The 22,137-nt window shown below is 50.4% G+C and overlaps 1 protein-coding gene across 1 annotated transcript in view; it reads left to right on the top strand.

Moving 5' to 3' along the window:
• Positions 1-21,360, top strand: part of GPR162 (G protein-coupled receptor 162) — an 87,956-nt gene extending 66,596 nt beyond the window's left edge. The window contains exons 3-5 of the mRNA XM_088456058.1: positions 946-1,135; positions 7,312-7,496; positions 20,549-21,360. Of these exons, the coding sequence (XP_088312184.1) occupies positions 946-1,135; positions 7,312-7,496; positions 20,549-21,073 (900 nt within the window). The 3' untranslated portion in view covers positions 21,074-21,360. The remainder of the gene's footprint in view (positions 1-945; positions 1,136-7,311; positions 7,497-20,548) is intronic.
• Positions 21,361-22,137: the final 777 nt, after the last annotated feature.

Raw genomic sequence — 22,137 nt, 5'->3', positions numbered from 1 at the left:
GGTACTTGAGGGTTGGAGTTGAGAACTACTGTTGTAGATGTACAAATAAATATGGATCTGCTGGCGTTTGCGACTTTTATTATATAATGGCCATTTATTATATAGTTTATGTCTAGTACTTGTTTTTCTTTTGTGTGACAGAATCCACGAAGCGATAATATAATCACTTAATATGCCATAAAGAGATCTTCTTTATTCTGTGTCATCTGTGATGTTATTTGCTATTTTCAAGACAGATCTTCTAGATTTAAAGACACTGAAAGTCATCATATAAGTATTAAATATATATTAAGTCGCTCTGTCTGGCCCCACCCACTCTCTGCCATTCTGGCCCTCCCCCGCTGTAAAGGCTCCACCCCCCCTTCCCTACACAGCTCCCATACTTACCCCGTTCAGGAAGCGTGGTCTCCCCCTCTCCTGCAGACGGCTCAGGTCTGTCTTGTCTTCTTCACATTGGGAGCCGTTAGAGGGGTGGTGCACGCCTAGGCTTTTACTGTGCGCATATTGAGGAGAGGGGATTGACCTTAGGAAATTATTAATTATATAGATTTTTGCTGGGCACCCAATTGCTTATGCAGTAGGTCAGAGGTTCCCAAACTCGGTCCTCAAGGCGCCCTTACGGTCCAGGTTTTACGGATAACCATGTTTGGGCACAGGTGACTTAATTAGTACGTCAGTTTTTTTATTTCATTATCTATGCTAAACCATGGATATCCTTAAAACCTGCACTGTTAGGGTGCCTTGAGGAGTGAGTTTGGGAACCTCTGCAGTACCTATTTAGCAATGTTCCTTAAAAAAAAAAAAAAACATACACGTGAATGGGGCGTTTTAGTTAAAACTGAATATATACCCCTGAATATATACTGAATATATACCCTAAGAGCTAATTCCTGCAGACAGTTCCACCAGATGGACATATACGTGACTTCTGTTCTTGTGTTGCAGGTGGTGAGTTTCGTAAGTCTCCGCTATGACAGCGCCCCTCCCTGGATGGTCCTCTGTGTGCTGTGGTGTTCCATGGCACAAACTCTGCTCCTCCCGTCATTCATCTGGTCCTGTGCCCGGTACCGCGCCGACCTGCGCACCGTGTGGGAGCACTGCGCCTCCATGTTGTCCGATAGCGGAGGAGATGAAGGTGAGAGGTGGGACAGGGGCCATGCGTCCAGGCTATAGCTAGGTGCAGCTATTCCCAAATAGTGCAACACTTCCAGGAGCCTATATTATAGATTCTGTCCTGGGAAAACGTGTGTTTCCGATGCACATGTATACTATATTACTGAGGGAGCCTTCTGTAGCCTAAAATGGCTGATAATAGAGTAACATACAGATGGGTCATACATCTAGCCTCCTTGCGCGTTAAACAGCCCTTCTAATCATGCCATTCCGTGGCGTGTCTCGGTAGTGCATGCGAAACGCTACGTTATAGTGTCACAGCCGCTGACGCTGTAACATAACATTTCACATGCAGATACACTCGCAGACTCACACAGAACATAGGCATGCTGCATATCATTTTAATCAGCCAAAGCTGCGTGTGCTAACTATTCACATCGCTGTGTGAATAAGACGACACATTTGAAGGTAAAAAGTTGCACAAAAGACGCTCAGCGCTACCGAGGCACACGGAGCTCCGCGTTATGTGTGGCACGACTTGTAGCGCGTGGAGGATAGATGTATGTGGACACATCTGTATGGAATATACATGCAGCGTTAAATATACACAGCTATGTCAGGGTATTGGAGACATTTACATTTTTGAGCTCAGAGATATACAATCCCCATTGGAGTGGTTTCTCTTTCAGGGCATCACAGATATGGTTTTGATACCCTGGCAGGGCCATCATGAACACTTTTGGATGAGGGGGGGGAGTGGGAGTGTGGCGCATGCCTTATTGCGTATATATTGGCCCCTGTGTAAATGTTGCGCCACAGCAAATCAGCAATGCGCTGCTAAAGGGGGCATGGTCGCACCATTTTGGAGGCGTGGCTGTGCCTCTTAGCACATCCTCCAGCGTCCCCGCTTCCACTAGCTACAAGACTACCTGCTCCTGGGCTTCCCACTTCATTTGTGGTGGTAGTCACTGGTGCATCATACTGGCTCTAAACTTGTGAGATCAATTAAATGCGATGTGCGTCCGAAATCCAGCGATGTGCCGCAGTGACTGCGTTGAACACTTGTAGTGGCATTTCTCAATACATTGCGCATTATACCTCACAATTGGGGGTGCAGGAAATATAAGCCTACCGTATGCATGGGGTTTGTGCTCACTGCGCATCCCCCACACATCGCGCTGGAATGTGCAACATAAGGGGCGGGATTCATTAACATCAGAAATGTGGTCAGATCCCTAAAGATGCAGTTTTCGGGGGTCTGACCACATTTCTCATATGCATCAAGCCCCAGAATGCGATACATTCCGGGGCTTTGATGCGGCGGGCAATGCCATCTTCAGATGGCATTGCCCAAGAGAAGCCTATGGGCTTCTATTTACAATGACCCGCCCCCCGGGGGCGAGATCCAATGGGATCCCTCCCAACACCCCCAAAACATGCTTGCCGACAATCAGCTCTCTCCTTCTGGGAGGGAGCCGATTTTCAGCTAACAGTGCGGGGGGGGGGGGGGGCGTGTCCAGACTTTTGTGTCACAATGGGGGCGGAGCCTGGGGTGGGGCTGCGTGATAGCATCATCACGGTCCCGCCCCCTCTTCACAATGCCGTTATTTTCGGCATTGTGAAGCAGGGGTCGGGGTCACGATGACACGATTCACCACTGTGGGGGTTTCTAGTTTATTCTGGGGGGAGGTCGGGTGGGTTGATGGCTTCCGGGAGGCTTGCCTGCCTTTCGGGGGGCCGGGAACGGTACCCAAAAATCGGGAGGCTCTCGGCCAAATCGGGAGGGTAGGCAAGCCCGACTCAAGAATCTGATCAAAAAGTTTTGTCTCCCACGGGAGACCTCTTGATCTTGAAAGAGTCTCCAGCGGGCAGGGCCAGTGCAGGGATTATACACTCCCTAGGCAAAGCTTTTACTTACCATCCTTGCCCCCCCCCCCCCCTCATTCCCTCTTTCCAAAACCTCACATGCACACTTTACTTTTTAAAATAAATGTATTATTCTGTGTCTAATTCACACACAAATAATAAATCACAGGCTCAGCTGATCAATGCTCAGCTCCTGGCAATACTGCTCCCTGTATGACACTGGTAGCTTTGAGTAGAATAAGTATGTTACTTTCAGAGATATCATCTTTGTACCAGATGGTGGTGCCCCCTTAAGAGCCGGCGCCCTATGCAGCTGCCTAATGGTAGCACCGGCTCTGCCCGTGGGAGACGAAATATGTTGGATCAGATAAGACTCTAGTGGAGGTATATGTACTATAGCTAAACAGACAGGTGGAGCTGATGCCCACAGCATACAATCAGATTCTTTCTGTCTGAATCTTCCAGAATGAAATAGAGAAATGATAGCTATAATCTGATTGGTTGCTACCGGCAACACCTCCGCTTTTCATTTTTAGAAGCTGTGGTAAATTTACTCCCTAGGAATCTGTTTTCAATCATTACTACAGGCTCTTGCTGGACTGTCTTTGAACTTGTGAGCCTGATTCAAATCCCGCAATCGCTAGCAAGACATTAGCACGCCCACTATGTTTTGCCGTGCGATCGCGGCATGTATTTAGACGCCCACCAGCCTGACACAAGATGCCCACTTTCCCTTAGTAAAATACGTTATCTCCAGGAAGTGTATGAAACAATCGGTAACATCGAGCAACATCGGACCCACACGCAACACTTGTGGCTGACCATACCCTACCGCAAGCACTGCGAGTGTTGCTGTGTGTAATTCAGCCATGTGACGTGTATGCTGACGCTGCGTATTAATTATGCAATCCCCTGAAACGGCATTAAGACGAATAGACACGCCTGCGTTCGCACCACCACATCCCTGTTTCCATCGACCACCCCTGTCAGTTGTGCCCCCATATAGTGCCCCTGTAGTAGTGCCCCCATATAATGTCCCTATAGTAGTGCCCCCATATAATGCCCTGTAGTGCCGCTTGTACAAAAAAAAAACACACCTTAATCCCTGCTCCTGCCTCCGCCGCCGTCCTGTCCGCCCGGCTGCTCCTCGGAACTATGACGTCTCTCCCATAGTGCGTATGGAGAGTGCCGGAAGCTGGAGTTCAGAGGAGAACTCCAGTCTCCGTCTAAAGCGGCGCTGCAGGGAAGGAGCCGTGCGCCCGCTGGTAACAACATCTCAGCGGGCGTCCGGCTTAGAGCCTCCCTGCGGCACAGCCGGGCATGCATATGAATCATTCTATATTATAGAATGATTCATATGCATGCCCGGCTTTCCGTCCATTACCCCCAGGAATGTCATTTTTACCCCGTGTGGGGTAATTTACCCCTGTTCCCTGACCACTGTTCTGTACGACTGCTGGGAGTATCAGCTAAGCCACTTTATACTGTACCCTCTGGACACTGAGTAATTATACCTGAAGTGGATGCTGACTCCAGCAAAGTGCATTATATCCAGCAGTAGAACAGGGTTCAAATGCGCCTTGTACCCGCCCGCCCCTGAGCGCCCTGCACCGTGCGCATAGTGTCATTATATTGTGCAGAGGAGGCCGAGCTGGCAGCATCGGAACGTGCAGTGCTGACCCGAGCGTCCTGAGGACGCTCCTATCAGCATGGGCGCCGGGCCCAGGCTTGCTAGAGGGGCCCGAGTCTGGAGTCGCCCCACCCCCTCCCTCACAGCAGCTCAGCACACAGCTTGTGCTGGGCTGCAGTGTGAGACTGCTCGCGGCTGCTGCAGCAGCCGGAGCAGTCTGCTATTGCTGTAGGGGGGAGCGATCACACTGATCGTGCCCCCCCCGATTAGCACCAGGCTGGGGGGCTGGCAGCGCCCCCCTCCCCGGCGCGCGGCGCCGCGTACGTCGTTGCAAAAGTTATATATTTTGGGGGGGTTTCAAGGGGGGCGTGGCCACGCATTCAGGGATTAGGCCACACCCCCTCCTTTACCCGGGCCCGGCCAGGCTTTCTACGGCCCTGCCTATCGGCTGTACAGGCTGCTCCTACTGGCTGTAAAGGACGCTCCAGTGGCGCTGCAGCAACAATCCTGACTGCAAGGTGCCATACAAGGCATCATGCTAGCCAAAAGCAAGGGCCATGAGGCGGTAACAGTGCCGCCACGGAGCCCTGCACTCTTTGCGGTGGGACAGTTGCACACCCCTAATGATATAATTCCAGAACATTTATTATCAGCAAATTGTAGCCTTAGTCTCATATTCTGTATTCCTGAGTCATTTTAAATCTCCCAGAACCTGCGTGACACTCACGATTTTTCAAGTAGGATGGGAAGAATAATACCTGGAATTGCAGTCGGTGAAGAGGGGGGCGAGGCTTAGTGAAGCAATTCTATGCTAATTGCATCATTTCCCAGAAGGAGCAGCCAGAAAGTCGGCAATTGTGCCAAAACATGAGGAATATTTAGAACCATAACCAAAACACAGAGGTCTGCGCACATCTCTAGCTGAGATGAATCAGTCCCTATGTATCAAACCTTCTAAAGTGGACATGTGGAGGCGTTTCTCATAACAACCAATCAGCTTTTAGCTATCATATATCTAGTACATTCTTTAATATGATAGCTACTGTAGAAGCTAATTGGTTGCTATGGGCAACACCGTCACTTGTTCTCTTTAGCAGGATGTGTACATCTCCCCCTAGTGGTGAAGCATATATTAGCACACACTAACATGTTGCAGCGCGTTACCCGGGCTATTGTTAAATGTAAAAATGTAAAACTAAACATTTTTTACCCTAGTGTTGTTAAGTAAAATACAACTTGTATATATTTTAGTATGTAATGTAGACCAAGGGGTCTATGTACTTTAGGGTCCCATTTATCAAAGTGCATTTGAGGTAAATTCCCCGAAAACACCTGTTTTCGGGGGTTTACCTCAAATACTTAATGTATCCCCCGAATGTATGAAGGAGGGACCGCAGCAGGTATCTCCGATACCTGCTGCGATCCCTCCATTGCCGCCGGCAGCCACCTCCCCCATAGGTTTCTATGGGGGATGCGGTGCTGCCAAATGTATCAATATCGGGAATGCGAAGCATTCCCGATATTGACCCCAGCAGCTAACGCTATCTAAAGATAGCGTTAGCCGCTGTGTCCTATGGGCACTCACCGCATTTCAGCCGGCGGAGGGATCTTCCAGATCCCTCCGCCGGCAATGGGCGCCGCTCATGTGCAGTCCTCGGAACTGCGCATGCGCAGTAGCCCGGAATGCGCTCCGGTCACATCGCATCGACGGGCTCTTTTTGGAGCCCGTCTCCCTGCATGTGCCGGATCATACATTCGGCCGGTATGATCGCATTTTGCAATGCGATCAGGGGCGGTACTGCATGCCCTGATCGCATTGCAAAATGCGATCCTTAATAAATGGGCCCCTTAGTCTTGGATAAAGTGGATGGAGATGAAGGGGGACGCAAAGCTTGGAGAGAGATAAAAGGGGGAGAGATAAAGTACCAACCAATCAGCTCCTGGATGTCAGCTTTCAAACACAGCCTGTAAAAGTGTCAGGAGCTGATTGGTTGGGACTTTATCTCTCTCAAATGCTTTGTACATAGATCCTCAAATGTGTAGTAATTTACGTAGGGGTGCACTTGTGGGATTGTGCTAAATGTCTGAAAATTGTACAGAACAGAGGAATAAGTGTCAAATGTGTCCTAGTGAAGCCCTTTACTCCTCTGTGTAATTCCAATAAATGACAAAATAGCTATAATTCCAATAAATGAAAATATTGCTATCCAAAAATGTTACTACAAGCATTGTAATCGCTGTGAGAAGTGCTGCACAATGAGGTCGGTCACAAGGATATAGCCTAGGTAAATGGCAGAGGGGCAAATTCAGACATGGACGCTATAGTCTGGCGGATTCAGACATGGACGCTATAGACTGGCGGATTCAGACATGGACGCTATAGTCTGGCGGATTCAGACATGGACGCTATAGTCTGGCGGATTCAGACACGGACGCTATACTCTGGCGGATTCAGACATGGACGCTATAGTCTTTGTAGGCAGCGGCTGTGCTACAATAGGCAGAAGCCATGGGAGGGGTAAATAGACTCCCCCACTGGCTTTGGCACTACCAGAAAATGGGGATGACACGATGATTCTTCCTTGGTGGCCCTTTAATCAGCCCATTTACTGAGTGTGTCTAATGCACCCCCTGCTGTTATCCCCCTTCCCTCTCCTTCTCTGTGGCCTTCATGGCGTCTCTATTCATTTACCCCCCTGCAGACAGTGTTCGGGATGACTTTGCAGATGGCCGTCTGTGCGAAGTTCGCTTCGATTCCAATGGCGCTGCCATAAAGAGACCTCCGCATTACCTGGGAGGGGACCTGAGAGACGGCAAATTCCTGCCTGTCAGACATATCCTATTACCCACCGATCGCAGCCAGTACCTACAGGTGCACCGTCACAAGGTAAGGCCGCTTTCATGGTAACCCAAGGGACCACCGGCAGTATAACAGTGTGTCACGGGGAATCATTACTCTGCCCGTCCTCATCACTGCCCCAGCTACATCACCCACTGCTTGTTTCTACTTCAGGGTCCATAGGGGGTCCACAGGGTTGACCTTGGGGTATAGCTTGGATCTGGATCCACGGGCACCATACAGTTAAAGCTTTAGCTCCCAGGATGCACCTGGGTCCGTCCTCCTCTATACCCCGCCCCCGGCCACAGGCACCTCAGTTTCAGTTTGGTGCCGGCCGAAGTCGGTTGCACTGTGCAGTGGGGCTGCAGGAGCAGCCCCATAGCTTTATTTTTATAGAAGAAAAGTTTTTTATTTTTTCTCTCTTGTTTTACACTTAATGCGGCAGCATAGGACTGTCCTTCTGGACGTCCATGCTGCCGCTTCAACACCCCGCTGGCGCTGCGACGCCAGTACTGATCTGGCGATCGCAGCGGGACCCCGGAGTTAGTCCTAGCATGGCTCCGGGACCTCCCTCTGACTGCTGCCGAACTCTACGGGGAACAGGTAAGCCGCAAGCAGCGCTCTTAGCGCCGCTCACGGGGGTAAATGCAGTCTGTTGCCGCCGGTCTCTGGGGACAGACCGGCGGCGCTAGTAGCGGCGGCGGGCTCCCCCTCATGCAGGCATACCCCGCGCTCCGCTGGGCCACCAGGGTATAAGTTCCGGAGGGGAACCGGCATCCCTGGGGTTAAATACTAGCCAGGGGAGGCAGCCTTCCCTGGTTTAGCGGCTCCTCCCCTCAGCTCAGCGCGCCTTTTCTCGTGTGTACTGGCGTCGCTGAGCTGCTCCTCTGCTGGCCACTCCTCCTCAGAGCTCTCCGGCGGCCATCTTTAGAAGGCTATAACGCAGGCTCCCAGGCAGGTGCATGGTCAGGTCCCCCTGTGTACCTCTCCCCTACCAAAAGGACAGTGTACACAGCGCTATAACTCCCCCCAGACACTGAATTTGGGTGGTTGAGGGCAGCGATTGGTGCAGTAAGTACAATCTTCCTGCATTGTATGTGACTTTGCTAGTGCTGCTGCCTGTACTTATTTTCTAATTACTGTCACCTTATATCTATCCCTTTGCTTCTCCTACAGCCCGAAGGTGTGTGGGGGAGGGGCGTTTTTCTATTAACCTCACTTTTATAAATCATGTATTTGTGAGGTCAGTCACATACTGTTGTGTGCTACACAGTACCATATTTTTGGGCCTATTTGTGTTGCATGCTGGTGAGTGCGAGGGTGTTAACACCGTATGTCCTCTGCTGATAAGTATTTATTGTATAATTACTGTATTATGTCTGATGAGGAGACTGAGCACTCCGGGGCTCCTGTGTTGCTTTCCTGCAGACGCTGTTCTGCTGGTGTTAATGGGAGGATTTATCTCAGGATGGTCTTTGCGGGCAGTGCCAGCTGGCACCAGGCCCTTCTATACCCCCTATGCAGCAGGACCCCCCTTGGGCGATGTTTCACAAGTGCTGACATCTATTGCAGATGTCGATCCCTACAGTGACCCCTTCTGGGGCATTGTCCCAGCACTCTATCTCCCATTCCCCGGATATTCCGCAGGTATTGCGGTCTCCCTCCGGGGCCCAGACTGTGAGACAGTATTCGGGGCTGCCTGTGTATGTCCAGCCTCCCCCTGTATCACAACAGTCTGTGGTGCCTTTTCAGGGCTTCCCTCAGTCGGCTCCTCCGCCTTGGGTTGATGTTCTCTCCAACTCGGTACAGAGTTTGGCGCCTTCATCCTCGGCTTTTCAGTCATTGTTGCAGGGTGATGTGCCACAGAAGGCGACTAAGCGGCCTGTTGTGAGTTTACTCACTGCGCAGGTATCAGAATCGGATCCCTCTTCAGATGATGGAGAGGTCCATGAGGATTCTGATTTGGATGCTGTGGGACAGGAGGTTGAGCCTAGGTCCTCCATTAATGTTCCAGCATTAGTTAGGGTGGTGCGGGCTATTCTCAATATAGAGGAGGAGGCACCGGTCCCTAAGTCGAAGTTTCCTGACTTCAGGAAAGCAAATCCCTCTGTCCGATCAGTTGGCGGATCATATGGCGGCGGCCTGGCAATTACCCAGCAAGAGATTCCAACCGCAGAAAGGGTTGGCTTCTCATTATCCCTTTCCTGAGGATCATTGCAGGAAATGGGAGACTCCACCGGCGGTGGATTCACATGTCACTCGCTTGGTTAAATCTGCTACGCTACCATTGCCGTCTATTTCCTCTTTAAAGGATCCAACGGACAGGAAAGTGGAGATTTGTTTGAAGTCGCTCTCCGGAGCGGTGGCGCGCCCATCCATGGCCATTTCCTGCGTGGCTTAAGCCATTGAGAACTGGGCCAAAGCCTTGGAGGATTCTCTTACGGACGGTGTTCCGGATGTTTAGAGAGCATTAGTGGCACAAATGAGGGATGCCAATTCCTATATTGGGGAAGCGTCATTGGACGCAAGCATGTTAACCTCTAGAGTTTCGGCTGCGGCTCTGTCTGCTCGGAGATCCTTGTGGCTGCGGTCCTGGAGGGCTGATGCGGACTCTAAAAAGGGTCTGGAGGCTCTCCCCTTTAATGGAGATTTGCTATTTGGTCCAGATTTGGAAAAAATAGTGGATACCTTGGCTAAGTCCAAGTCGGCTTTCCTCCCTTCGGCTTCTGCGCCGGCTAGGGTGAGGAGCACTGCCGTTCGGTCCTTACGGGTTCAGGGTAAGGCCAAGGGCCAGTCCTTCCCGAGACATTCAGCGACCAAGGCCTCATCCAAACTCAAGAAGCATATGGAATGCTTGGCGCCCCTCTTCCAAACAGGAGGATAAACCTGCTGCCTGACGGGACGGGCCTCTCCCTGGGGGACCCCAGAGTGGGAGGCTGACTTCTCAGATTCGCCCAGTGTTGGTTCAGTACCACCACGGATGCTTGGGTTCGAGAAGTAGTCTCTCAAGGGTACGCCCTGTCGTTTCGGTGCAGGCCGCCCCACCAATTTTTTTGCACGAGTCCTTCGCTGGACGAGTCCAATGCTTTGCATCTCTGTTTCTGGTGCAGAGACCCAATGGGTCTCATCGCCCTATTCTGAGTTTAAGGTCTCTGAACAAGTACCTCAGAGTTCCCGAGTTCAGGATGGAAACATTGCGGTCCATCATCCTAGCGATGGAACCGGGGGACTTCATGGTCTCCCTCGATATCCAGGACGCCTATCTCCACGTGCCCGTGGCACCGGCACATCAGCGGTACCTGAGGTTTGCTATCCTAAACCATCACTACCAATTTCGGGCGTTGCCTTTCGTTCTTTCCACGGCTCCGAGAGTCTTCACCAAGGTGACGGCAGTCATGGCTGCCCACCTTCGGGGTCAGGGTATACGGTTGCTGCCGTACCTGGACGATCTGCTGCTGCTGGCGAGCTCCCCGGAGGTGCTTCTTCATCATCTCCACCTGACAATTGCTTGTCTTCAAGCACATGGGTGGTTAATAAATTGGAAGAAGTCGTCTCTGATTCCATCTCAACGGATGGTCCATCTGGGAGCACTTCTGGACTCCAGTCAACAAAGGATTTTCTTGACTCTGGAAAAGGTATCCTCCCTACAACTGAGGATACACGGTTGCCTAAGCAGTGGCAGGGTGTCAATACTTTCGGCAATGAGTCCTGGGGTCCATGGTGTCGGCATTCGACATGGTGGAGTTCGCCCAGTTCCATTCCAGACCCCTGCCGGGGCAGATTCTTGTGGAATGGAACGGGTTGTCCCGCCGGATACGATCCCAGATACTGGTATTGTCCCCGGAAGTGCGCCAGTCCTTGGCGTGGTGGCTGCAGTCAGCTCATCTCGGCCAGGGTCGCCCCTTTTGGATTCCGGACTGGGTTCTGCTCACGACAGATGCCAGTCTCCGGGGTTGAGGGGTAGTGACCGGCTTGTTGTCTCTTCAGGGCCGTTGTTCGGCGGAGGAGGCCGTCCTTCCCATAAACATTCTAGAGCTACGGGCAGTGTACCGTGCTCTTCTGGCATCAGGCACCGTTCTTCTCGGAAGAGCAGTTCAGGTGCAATAAGACAACGTCACCACGGTGGCATACATAAATCACCAGGGAGGAACTCGCAGTCGAGCTGCGATGTTGGAAGTGTCCCAAATCCTGACTTGGGCGGAGTGCCACCTTCCAGCAATATCGGCAGTCTTCGTCCCGGGAGTCCTCAATTGGGAGGCAGACTTCCTCAGCCGTCACGACGTGCATCCCGGGGAATGGTCGCTTCACCCAGAGGTGTTTCAACTTCTCGTGGACAGGTGGGGACTGCCGGAATAGGACCTGATGGCCTCTCGTCACAATTACAAGTTGCCCATATATGGCTCAAGGACAAGGGACGCAGGCGCAAGCCTAGTGGATGCGTTGTCAGTGAAATGGTCGTTTCACCTAGCGTATCTGTTTCCTCCAGTCTCCCTGCTCCCTCGGGTACTCAGAAAGATCTAACAGGACGGAGGCACGTTTCTGCTGGTGGCTCCAGCTTGGCCCAGACGTCCTTGGTACTCCGATCTCAGGGGCCTGTCTGTAGACGCTCCGTACCTTCTGCCTCAACGTCGGGATCTGCTGTCTCAGGGTACCTGCCTTTACCCGGATCTGGGTCGACTGTCTTTGATGGCGTGGCTCTTGAGACAGCCGTCTTAAGGTCCCGGGGTTTTTCAAGCTCTGTCAACAGTACCATGCTTAGGGCACGTAAACCTGCCTCTGCACGGATTTACCACAGAGTGTGGCACACTTACTTTCAGTGGTGCGAGTCTAGAAGCTATGACCCTCGGGTGTTCAGAGTTTTCTAGGATTTTGGCATTTCTGCAGTCAGGTCTTGACCTGGGCTTACGGCTTGCTTCCCTAAGAGTTTATGTATCGCCCTGTCAGTGTGGTTCCAACGAAGGATTGCCACACTGCCTGACGTTCACACTTTGTTCCAAGGTGTTCTGAGGATCCAGCCTCCCTTTGTGCCTCCAGTGGCTCCGTGGGACTTGGCGGTGGTTCTTCGGGTCCTGCAGGGACCTCCTTTTGAGCCTCTTGAGTCGGTTGACCTCAAGTGGTTAACACTTAAGACTGTGTTTCTCCTGGCTCTTGCTTCGGCCAGGAGGGTATCCGAGTTGGTGGCACTTTCCTGAATCCCCCCCTTCCTGAGTTTTTGCCTAAAGTGGTTGCTAAGTTCCACATTAACCAGGAACTTGTTGTGCCAGCTTTTCAGTCACCTGATCTTTCAGCTGAAGAGGCTTCCTTAGATGTAGTCCGGGCACTTAGAATCTATGTGGACCGGACTGCTTCGGTTAGGAAGTCGGATTCTTTGTTTGTCCTCTTCGGTTTTCACAAGAGGGGTTGGCCTGCCAACAAGCAAACGTTAGCCCGTTGGCTTCGTTCCGTTATTTGTGAGGCTTATGCACAGGAGGGTTTACCTGTGCCAGCCTCTGTTAAGGCTCATTCCACTCGTTCTGTGGGTCCCTCTTGGGCTGCTAGACGTGGCGCCTCCGCTGTTCAGCTGTGTAAGGCGGCCACTTGGTCTTCAATTCAAACATTTTTGAGGTTCTATGCGTTTGACACCTTCGCCTCTCAGGATGCATCCTTTGGGCGCCGGGTACTCCTTTCAGCACAGGAGCGTCCCCGCCCTTAGTTGAATTGCTTTGGGACATCCCCAAGGTCAACCCTGTGGACCCCCTATGGACCCTGAAGTAGAAAACAAGAGATATGGTAAGAACTTACCTTTGTTATCTCTGTTTCTACGAAGTCCATAGGGTCCACAGGGCGCCCGCCCTGACGCACCTGGCTTCATATGGGCTGTGTGACTGGTCACCGGTTTTCCGTCTCCCATTTCTGTGAGTATGGTTTCTTGTGTGTTCCAGTTTTCCTTCTCTCTGTTTAGTCTCCTCCTCCGGCCTTAGCTGCTTACCAACTGAGGTGCCTGTGGCCGGGGGTGGGGTATAGAGGAGGACGGACCCAGGTGCATCCTGGGAGCTAAAGCTTTAACTGTATGGTGCCCGTGGATCCAGATCCAAGCTATACCCCAAGGTCAACCCTGTGGACCCTATGGACTTCGTAGAAACAGAGATAACAAAGGTAAGTTCTTACCATATCTCTTGTTGTTCCTGGCAAGCCAAGAGTTATCGATGCAGAATGGCGCCCCCTATTGTTCATACAGTATATTACCAAACATCTGCAATCTGTTGAGGTGATTTTCAGTAATATTTACCATTTGTTTTCAATAAATGTTTTTTTATTTTTTTATTCACATTTTCTGTTCTCCTGTAGACAGACGTTAACAGGAGAATAAAATAAAGATCGGTGCAAACTATGGGCCTGATAAGTGGTCTGTCTCCCCAGGGGAATGGGGGGACTTGGGGAGGCGCACACCTCTTACCCCTAGACTGTACATGCCTAGTGGCTAATTTATACACACCCATGAAACGGCGCTCAAACAGACAGTCACGCCTGCGTTTTCCTGCCACCCCCCTGCTGCCACCCCCAAACGCTGACCGCCTGTCACTCCCTTTGTGACAGTTACTCTGTGCCTCTGTAATCGCAATGCGATCGCTGCGCACGTGCAAGGCGGCTTATGCGCAATGGCAAATAATCGCTCAATCTGTGTAAATATCGCCATCGTGTAAGTCTCGCAATCAGGCCCTATGTCCGTAAACCTCGTGGAATTTGTAAATGTGACATTAATTGACTGAAATTGATCTCAATGAATAATATTGGGCAATACAGTATGGCGGCTGGTACTGCGGGCACATGTGAGCATCCGCGTTGCTTAGAGAGATGGGCCCACGTGAAGCGCATTCCAGGTCATCCAACCCGAATACTGCTATGCAGGTCTCCTATCATGGCGCTATAAATAATGGAATACAATGCCACCTCCATACGTCAACACAGAGACAGTGGCGTAACTCCTGCATGCAATGGAACCACTTCTTTCCAGGCCCCAATATGCAGGGGGAGAGTCCAAATACATAATATCGGGGGCCTTCGTCAATATATATACTCACCCCTCCCATCATCTGCTGCCGCAAGGAGCCTTCATCCCATTCCTCTAGGAGCCGGTATGGTGCTCTACCCCTGCATGGAGGTCCCATAATCAGGGGTGTAGCATGTAGCCATGGCACCCGGTGCATGTGTGCACTACCATGCCCCCACCCCCAAGTGTTCCAGGTAGGGGGTGTGTCAAACATGTAGGGGTAAATTTAAGGGAAATAAAAATAAACATTAGGGGCAGTATCAAACTGGATCACGGAGGGCTAGATATATTCCACCCTACTAAAGTAATTCCACCAATTAAAAACAAGCCACACAGTAGTGCCCACAATTCACGTTATGCCATACAGTAGTGCCCCTTATTCACATTACGCCACACAGTAGTGTCTTTTATTTATATTATGCCACAGTAGTTTCCCTTATTCGCATTATGTTACACAATAATGGCCACAATGCACGTTATGACACACATTAGTTTGCTAAATGCCACAGTTTGGGCTATTTTTTCACATTACGCTGCACAGTATTCCCCACGGTTCATATTATGCCACAGTAATGCCCATAGTTCACATTATGCCACAGCAGGGCCCCTTATTCACAGTATGCCTAACAATAGTGCCCCTTATTTACATTATGCCACAGTATTGTCCCTTTTACACATTATTCCCCAGTAGTGCCCCTTATACACATGCCATAGTAGCGCCCCTTATTGGCATTTGGCGTCAGAGCAGTCAGGCATGACCTCACCAGACTCACCTCTCAGGCTTCTCTTTGTCATGGGAGACAGGGAGGCACTGATGTCTTTATGTGTTTCAGGCTCAGCTCAGCGGGTGCTCTGCCATTTGTCGGGAAGGCTGATTTTCGGCGCCCTGGCCGGAGCAGGTGCTCCACTGAAACCAAACTTCGCTACTCCCCTGCCCATAATTAGATAGTGGGGGTGTCTGGAGTGGTGTTCATAATTCCATTGATATTTTTGATGGATATAATAGTGGGATTGCTCCCCGGTCCATATTATCCCGTATTCACTAAAACAAGCTATTATAGCAGTGGTTCCCAAACTTTTTTGAATCACGGCACCCTAGTGCATCAGTATTGTTTTCACAGCACCCCTAAGCCAAAAGTTTTTATTGAGAGATTCAGAAAAAATGTAGTGAAGTAGTAAAGTGAAGTAAATTGTGCTGACCGGTCATCCTTAGGTTTGGTTATATAGTGGAGGACAGGTTTGTGCTTCTGTTTGTCCACATATTTAAATTACATTGACCATAAAGAATTTGATTTGGTGCTGGACCACCAACCTGAGGCACCCCTGCAAGTGTCCTGAGGCACCCCAGGGTGCTGCAGCGCAGTTTGGGAACAACTGTATTATAGAAAAGATTCTATGCTGCGATAATTCTTAGCCAGATAAATTGGGTTTAGAGAACGTTTCCCCATCAGTAGAATAGGGAGCGGTGAAGTATTGTCGCTGTTGCAGTTTGCAGCGTTCTGGCTGATTCGTCCCCCCTCAGGGCGTCATTACTTTGTTATGTGGAGAGATAGTGTCAGTATATGTTCCTCACTGTATGTCCCCCTCGGGCGAGCTTTAGCTGTATACCATACCATTAAGGGATCCTTACAGCTGTCACTTCGTTTAAAATATATGCCCAGCACGTCTGACAAAGGATCTGGGTATAGTGGGAAAGGTTCATTCAACATAATCTAGTGCTGCGGGTGTCCCATTATCCATTGTATTCAATAGAGGACATAGGTCTGAGATGGCTCTCGCTAAATATCCCACTCTCCCTATGTCCCTCATTCAGAGGTGTCTGCGTCTTTTGGCGGTCGCCCATCTGAGACTTGATGCAAAGGCCGCTAGAAAGCCCTTCTCTGGTGTGTGACTGTGCAAGGACTGATAGGCCCACTGTGAGCGTCTGTAGACGCTGTAATACCGCCTGCCGAGTCTTTAGACGCCACCATCAATTGCAGCTTGCTCAAGTCCTATAGCAGGTGCAGATTCTCCAGCTGAGTATGGCCTCCAGTGTGAGAGATGAAGCATCTGTGTACGCAAGCACTTTAGCCACACGCCCGTGACATCCCGTAACACGCCAATAAGACGGACCATTTTTGCGCATCTTTATAGCCATCGCTCAGTCACCACCCAACACTTTTCCAAGACATGTCTGAGAACTATAGGACTATAGTCAAATACATCACCTACTGGCCCTGTCTGACAAACAGACTATTGGACCCGCCCCCTCCTCATGGATCTGATCCGCTGCTTTATGTCCCCCATATTGACCATTTCAAATCACACTTGCCGACTCTCCCCACATATATGGGAGACTGAAATGTATTTCAGCCCTGGCAGTCCGCCCTGCAATCGCGTGTAAAGGGGGGCTCGGTTTAATCAAGGGGGCGTGCCGCGAGTCACGCCCCCGTCTCTCCCCGGCCCAGCATAGCAGCCGCCAGCCAATCCATGACTCCACCCCTTCCGTCTCCGTCTCCGTGAAATTATAGTCATTCTGGAGCCGTGGGGTGGAGGGCGGGGGACTTTTTCTTTCCCCCTCCTCAAGTTGGTCCATAGGCCATCGGCCCTTCTGGCATATGCCAGAAGTGCCCAATGGCCAGTCCGGCCCTGCCCTGATGCCAGCGCACCACAGTGATGACGTCACCACTCTCCTCCCACCATGGAGAAAACATTGGGGAGAAGAATAAGGAGGATATGTGCTACAATAAAATGGCAGCCGCTCACCAGCACACTGATGGCTAGATAAGTGGCTGTGTGCGCAGGGACGTGTGCTGTATTACAGGTGATTTGTGCCAAGGATTTACTATGTGCGCGAATTATGTAACTTTTATGGGCCTCTACGCGCCTACCACACAGAGGCCCTGATTCAGAGCCGGACGCTCTGACAGAGCGCTCGCTCTGAATCAGGGCCATCCCTCTGAATTTAAGAGCGGCCTCCTGGCCGCTCGCATAGCTGTGGGTGACCACCCACAGCTATAGCGAGCAGCCAAAATGATGGTCGCGATGATCGGACTTGCGATGAGACCCTTGCGGTAGGGTCTCGTTGCCGCAAGCCCTGGAGTGCTTTTGGTTCTATCAGAGCCAAAAGCACTCCCACTGACATCACTAGTGATGTCAGTGTGGCTGGCCCCAGACGGTAGGCGTTCCCGTGGGAACGCCTCCGTCTGGGCAGCCACGCCCCCAGCATGCCCACCAAACGGGGCGTGCTGTCAATCACCATGAATTAGGCCCAGAGTTGTTGCTTTCACAGTCTTCCTGAAATGTTTTTTGAAAAGTAGGCAATTATGTTCCAATAGGAAGGTAACAGGGACTCACATGTCCCTCCTGTAGCACTGAGCTCAGGTAGTCTTCATGTTCTGTTCACCTCCTGCTTAACTCCTGTGTACAGTAGTGCAAGTAATGCCGTATGGGCCGGTACGGCCTACTATTAAGAAATTAGCAGCAGGTACGTCGTACTGCCCGACCTTACCGTCGCCATTAGATGCGTGCCTGTGTCGCCAATCGAGTCGCAGCGCTCAAGCTGCAGGATGCACCCCAGCGCATGGGCTGGACTTTGAGTGACCGGTCCGGCCCTTGAGTAACCGAGGGCAGCCCAGCAACTCCCAGAGTGCTAAGCCTGCCTCAGAGTGTTGAGGAACAGGGGCGTGTCTCACAGACATGCCCCCGTGCCGCATTGCCATGCCCTTTGGCGTGTGTCCATAGTACCAGGGAAAAAAAAACACTTGCACCACTGCCTGTGTAACTATAAACTTCTCTATCGTCAGATGACAGATGAACCATACAATAATCTTAAACTCTAAACTTAACTAAAATAAAGACATGAGACTGAAAGTGCCCTTCAAAATTAAAGGTCAGCTTTATTTTATTACAACAGAAGAATGGTGGCATAAGAAAGAACGGCAGCATATTGCGAACCAATTGACTTAGGCAAATTATGTCACAATTGCGAGGGCCAACTATCCCAATGTCAAAGGCAAAGGTGAAATTATCTTGCAAGGGCCAACTATCCCTTTCTAGCAAGAGGGGAGGTATCCGACACCCATACCAATGCACTATTAAGGCCCCCTCGGGTGAGAGGCACCGCTGACCCCATTAGGGTGAAATCAGCCTAACCAATGCATTGAACGAGAGTGCACCCATACTGCAGCAAGATGGCCGCCAAGTTGCCGTTCTTCCCCTGCACGTCAATAAAGCTGACAACAGACAAGACAGAAAAAGGGAAGGGAGGGTGGGAGATCAAATCAAAGAGGCAGGAATAATACACATCACTGTCCTAAACCTCTCTAGACCCCTCCCTAAAGATGATGCCCACCAATCAATCTGCTACCCGTGCTGTCCGTCAAACTGCAAACACAAACCCCTAACTATTAACTCATTCCGTTCCTGACTAGAGGTTTATGAGCCTTCAGTTTTAAGGAAAAACTACAGTTATCTTTACTATGCTGTATACATTTACATACACTCATTGAATTAATAAGAAATGCACAGCTTTGTAGTCTGGGAGCAACTGGTGCCGAGATGGCACGCTAGTGCACCGCTGAACGCAGATTCCCGATGATTGAGAATCTGCGCAGGTGCATGATCCATTCTGCGCATGTCCAGAATGGGTCTGCGATCCCGCACGGAGATTTGCAGCAGACTGTCAACGGAAACGGAAGTAGGGGCTGCTCACGGACCCCCTGCTTTCATTATGTTCTCAGGCAAACCTGCTGTTTGTGAGAAGGCCAAGGGCTTCAGGCAGCCACTCAGCTGACACTGCCTATACCCTTCATGCCTCCTTTGATGCCCCTTTGCCCCCCCCATAGACACACCTCAAACACACTGGAAAAATGAGCCTTAAACCCCACTCCAGTGCCTGCTTCCGTCCATCCCCGGTGCCCGCTCCTCGGAACTATAGGAGTGACGTCATGACGTCACTCCTATAGCGCACTGCGTGACCCGGAAGCCGGAGCGCAGGAGTGAGTGAGCTCCGTCCTCCGGCTGCCGCTGGCACCGTTTGGAGAGGAGCTGGGCGCCCGCTGGTAACACAATCTCAGCGGGCGCCCGGCAAAGGGAGGGTGCAGGGAGTGCGATCGCTGGGCTGCCGGGCCCCATAGCAACGGCACCCCCTGCACCTTCCGTAGTTAGGCGGACTCAGAAGCGACCTCTAGTGGCGCCCCTAGGTAGCTGTCTAAGCTTGCCTTGTGGTAGCACTAGCCCTGCTCATCAGACATTACGGATAAATATATAGATTTCCCCTAAGCAGTGCTGTTAGCCAGCATCTGAGTGATCACAGCTCCTTATTAGCTAGACAATATTCTGTACCTGTCTCTGGCCCGAAGCAGCTGGTGTGTTCCGTACAGAGAGGGCTGCCGGAAATTAATGACTAGATTCCGCTACACAGACGCTCATAACCATAACGATGGCAATTCTTCCATCACAATTAGAATTTTCCCTTTTTATTGCTACAATGCACATAGTAATAATATGTTTGTGATCCCATTAAAACACTTGTTAATAACAGCTCTGACCCAAATCACGTAGCAAAGTCACATATAATAATATCTAATATAAACTGATGGAATGTATATAATGTATTTAAATGACTACTAAATTCCCAAACTGACATGTTTACATCCTATCCAAGGAGGTAAAATACATTGTTGACTGTGGTTCAGACATTTTAGTGTATCTTTAATAGTACAGCGCAACTTCTACACTCCTTTATAGGCAGCTGAAGCTCCTCCACCTACATTAGGACAGGAGGTCCTGAAGTTATCTCATGCAGGTCAAAAAGCTAATTCTGCTAGCATTTCAGTTACTGTGACACCACTGGCCCTCACCCTTTGTATTAATCAGCCAATCTATACACTGCATTCCTGTACAGCAAGTCTACAAATCTGTCATTCACATTCTGCCTACTCAGTTCTGAGGAGTGCAAGCAAAATGGACACACTTAGCTAACTATGGACATTGTGTTAATAGAGCTCAGTAATACACAGCCATCTATATATATTAAAAAGCGACTTTACTTGTTCTTTAACTAACTCCATATTACTCTCTTACACAGGCCCCCCTCTCCCGGAGGATGTCACATGACGAAATTGACCTGTTCCCTCCTCGCACCTCACCCCTTTTGCTCAGGTGGTCTTCCTCAGATGATGTTCGAGGTGGGCCTGGATCAGTGCGAGGGGGTAGCCCTTCCACCCCTCACCGGGGCCACGATATGCCGCCCTGGAGTCAGCACCACCCCTCACGAGGAGAGGCAGACTATGGTCTAAGCACTCTGCACCAGTTTTTGCAATCGGGCATGGGAGGGTCTGTGGGAATGGGGAGCGGGACCCACAACTCCTTCTTCCGAGATGAAATCACTGCGTTTATTGATGACACCCCCTGCCCTTCACCAATTGGGACACCCCACAGAGTCCGCGCAAACCTAAGGCCTTCTCCTCTCCCAAGGAGGGGACTGGAGGGAGGAGCGGCGTGGGCAGGATTAGGAGAGCGAAGACTATCTCTTTGTAGCCCACCACTTTCCGCAACTGAAACCCGTAGGTCCTCTTTGTCTGAAAGGGGCTGCAAAGGCGAGTCTCCATAAAGGAGAATCCATGAGGAGGGTACAGGGTCTTTCACACTTGCCTCCTTTGTATCAGTTACCCCTAAACGGAAGTAGGGGCTGCTCACGGACCCCCTGCTTTCATTATGTTCTCAGGCAAACCTGCTGTTTGTGAGAGGGCAAAGGGCTTCAGGCGGCCACTCAGCTGACACTGCCTATATCCCTCATGCCTCCTTTGATGCCCCTTTGCCCCCCCATAGACACACCACAAACACACTGGAAAAATGAGCCAAAAGATGACAAAATAAAATGAGAATTTGGTTATAAAATCTGCGTGTTGCAATCATGATACAGCGGTGGCATACCAATGCCGGAACAATGACACCAACAGGGGCAGACAGCGCATGAAACCGATGTGACAATGAAACGTTTTAACAAATGTGTCCTCATAGACCTTTGCTCAAATCACGGCAAATAGCTCCTCTCGGCGCGCCAGGGTGCTGGGCGGCTTGTCCATGCCGAGCGTCTTTCTCGTTCAAAATGTGCGTCTTATTCGTATAAATTAAACAACTGATAGCGACAAAACTACTTTGCTAGATTACAGTCTGATTCTGTGTAGAAGGACTCCGACTCCAGCGACCGCGACTTTTTCCCACGCCTTATCTACGATTGTGTACATTTTTAAAACAAATTCCTGTGTGGTTAAAGTCACACCCCAGCATCTCTAATACACTGTGTGTGGTGTTTGGATGCGTCCGTAATGTGATTAAGATGCAAAATGTAAAGAAAAATATGCTATGCTACTTCTCACGCAGAGTCTCAGTCAAGCCGGGCGCTTCGTGCCGCACATAGGCGTTAGGTGTATAAGGACACATCTGTATATTTCATTTGATAAAAAATTACTGCTGGAGTAGTGTTGAGGATTTTAAGAAAGGGGGAAAAAATAAACTATAAGAAGAACTAAGGGAAAAGGGCGGTAATTTTTCTGAGTACATTATGAGGTATAATAACCATAAAATGGACACAGAATAGTTGCAAAAGGGCCGTCATGTTTGTTTCTGCCATTTTGTTTGGTTATACTGTACATTATACCTGAGATGCAACCT

This window comes from Taudactylus pleione, unplaced genomic scaffold (assembly GCF_031769625.1).
Source record: "Taudactylus pleione unplaced genomic scaffold, aTauple2 ptg000685l, whole genome shotgun sequence".
Taxonomy (NCBI): domain Eukaryota; kingdom Metazoa; phylum Chordata; class Amphibia; order Anura; family Myobatrachidae; genus Taudactylus; species Taudactylus pleione.
Note: the sequence above shows the minus strand (reverse complement) of the source record. Positions and strands in the feature narration are given on the sequence as shown.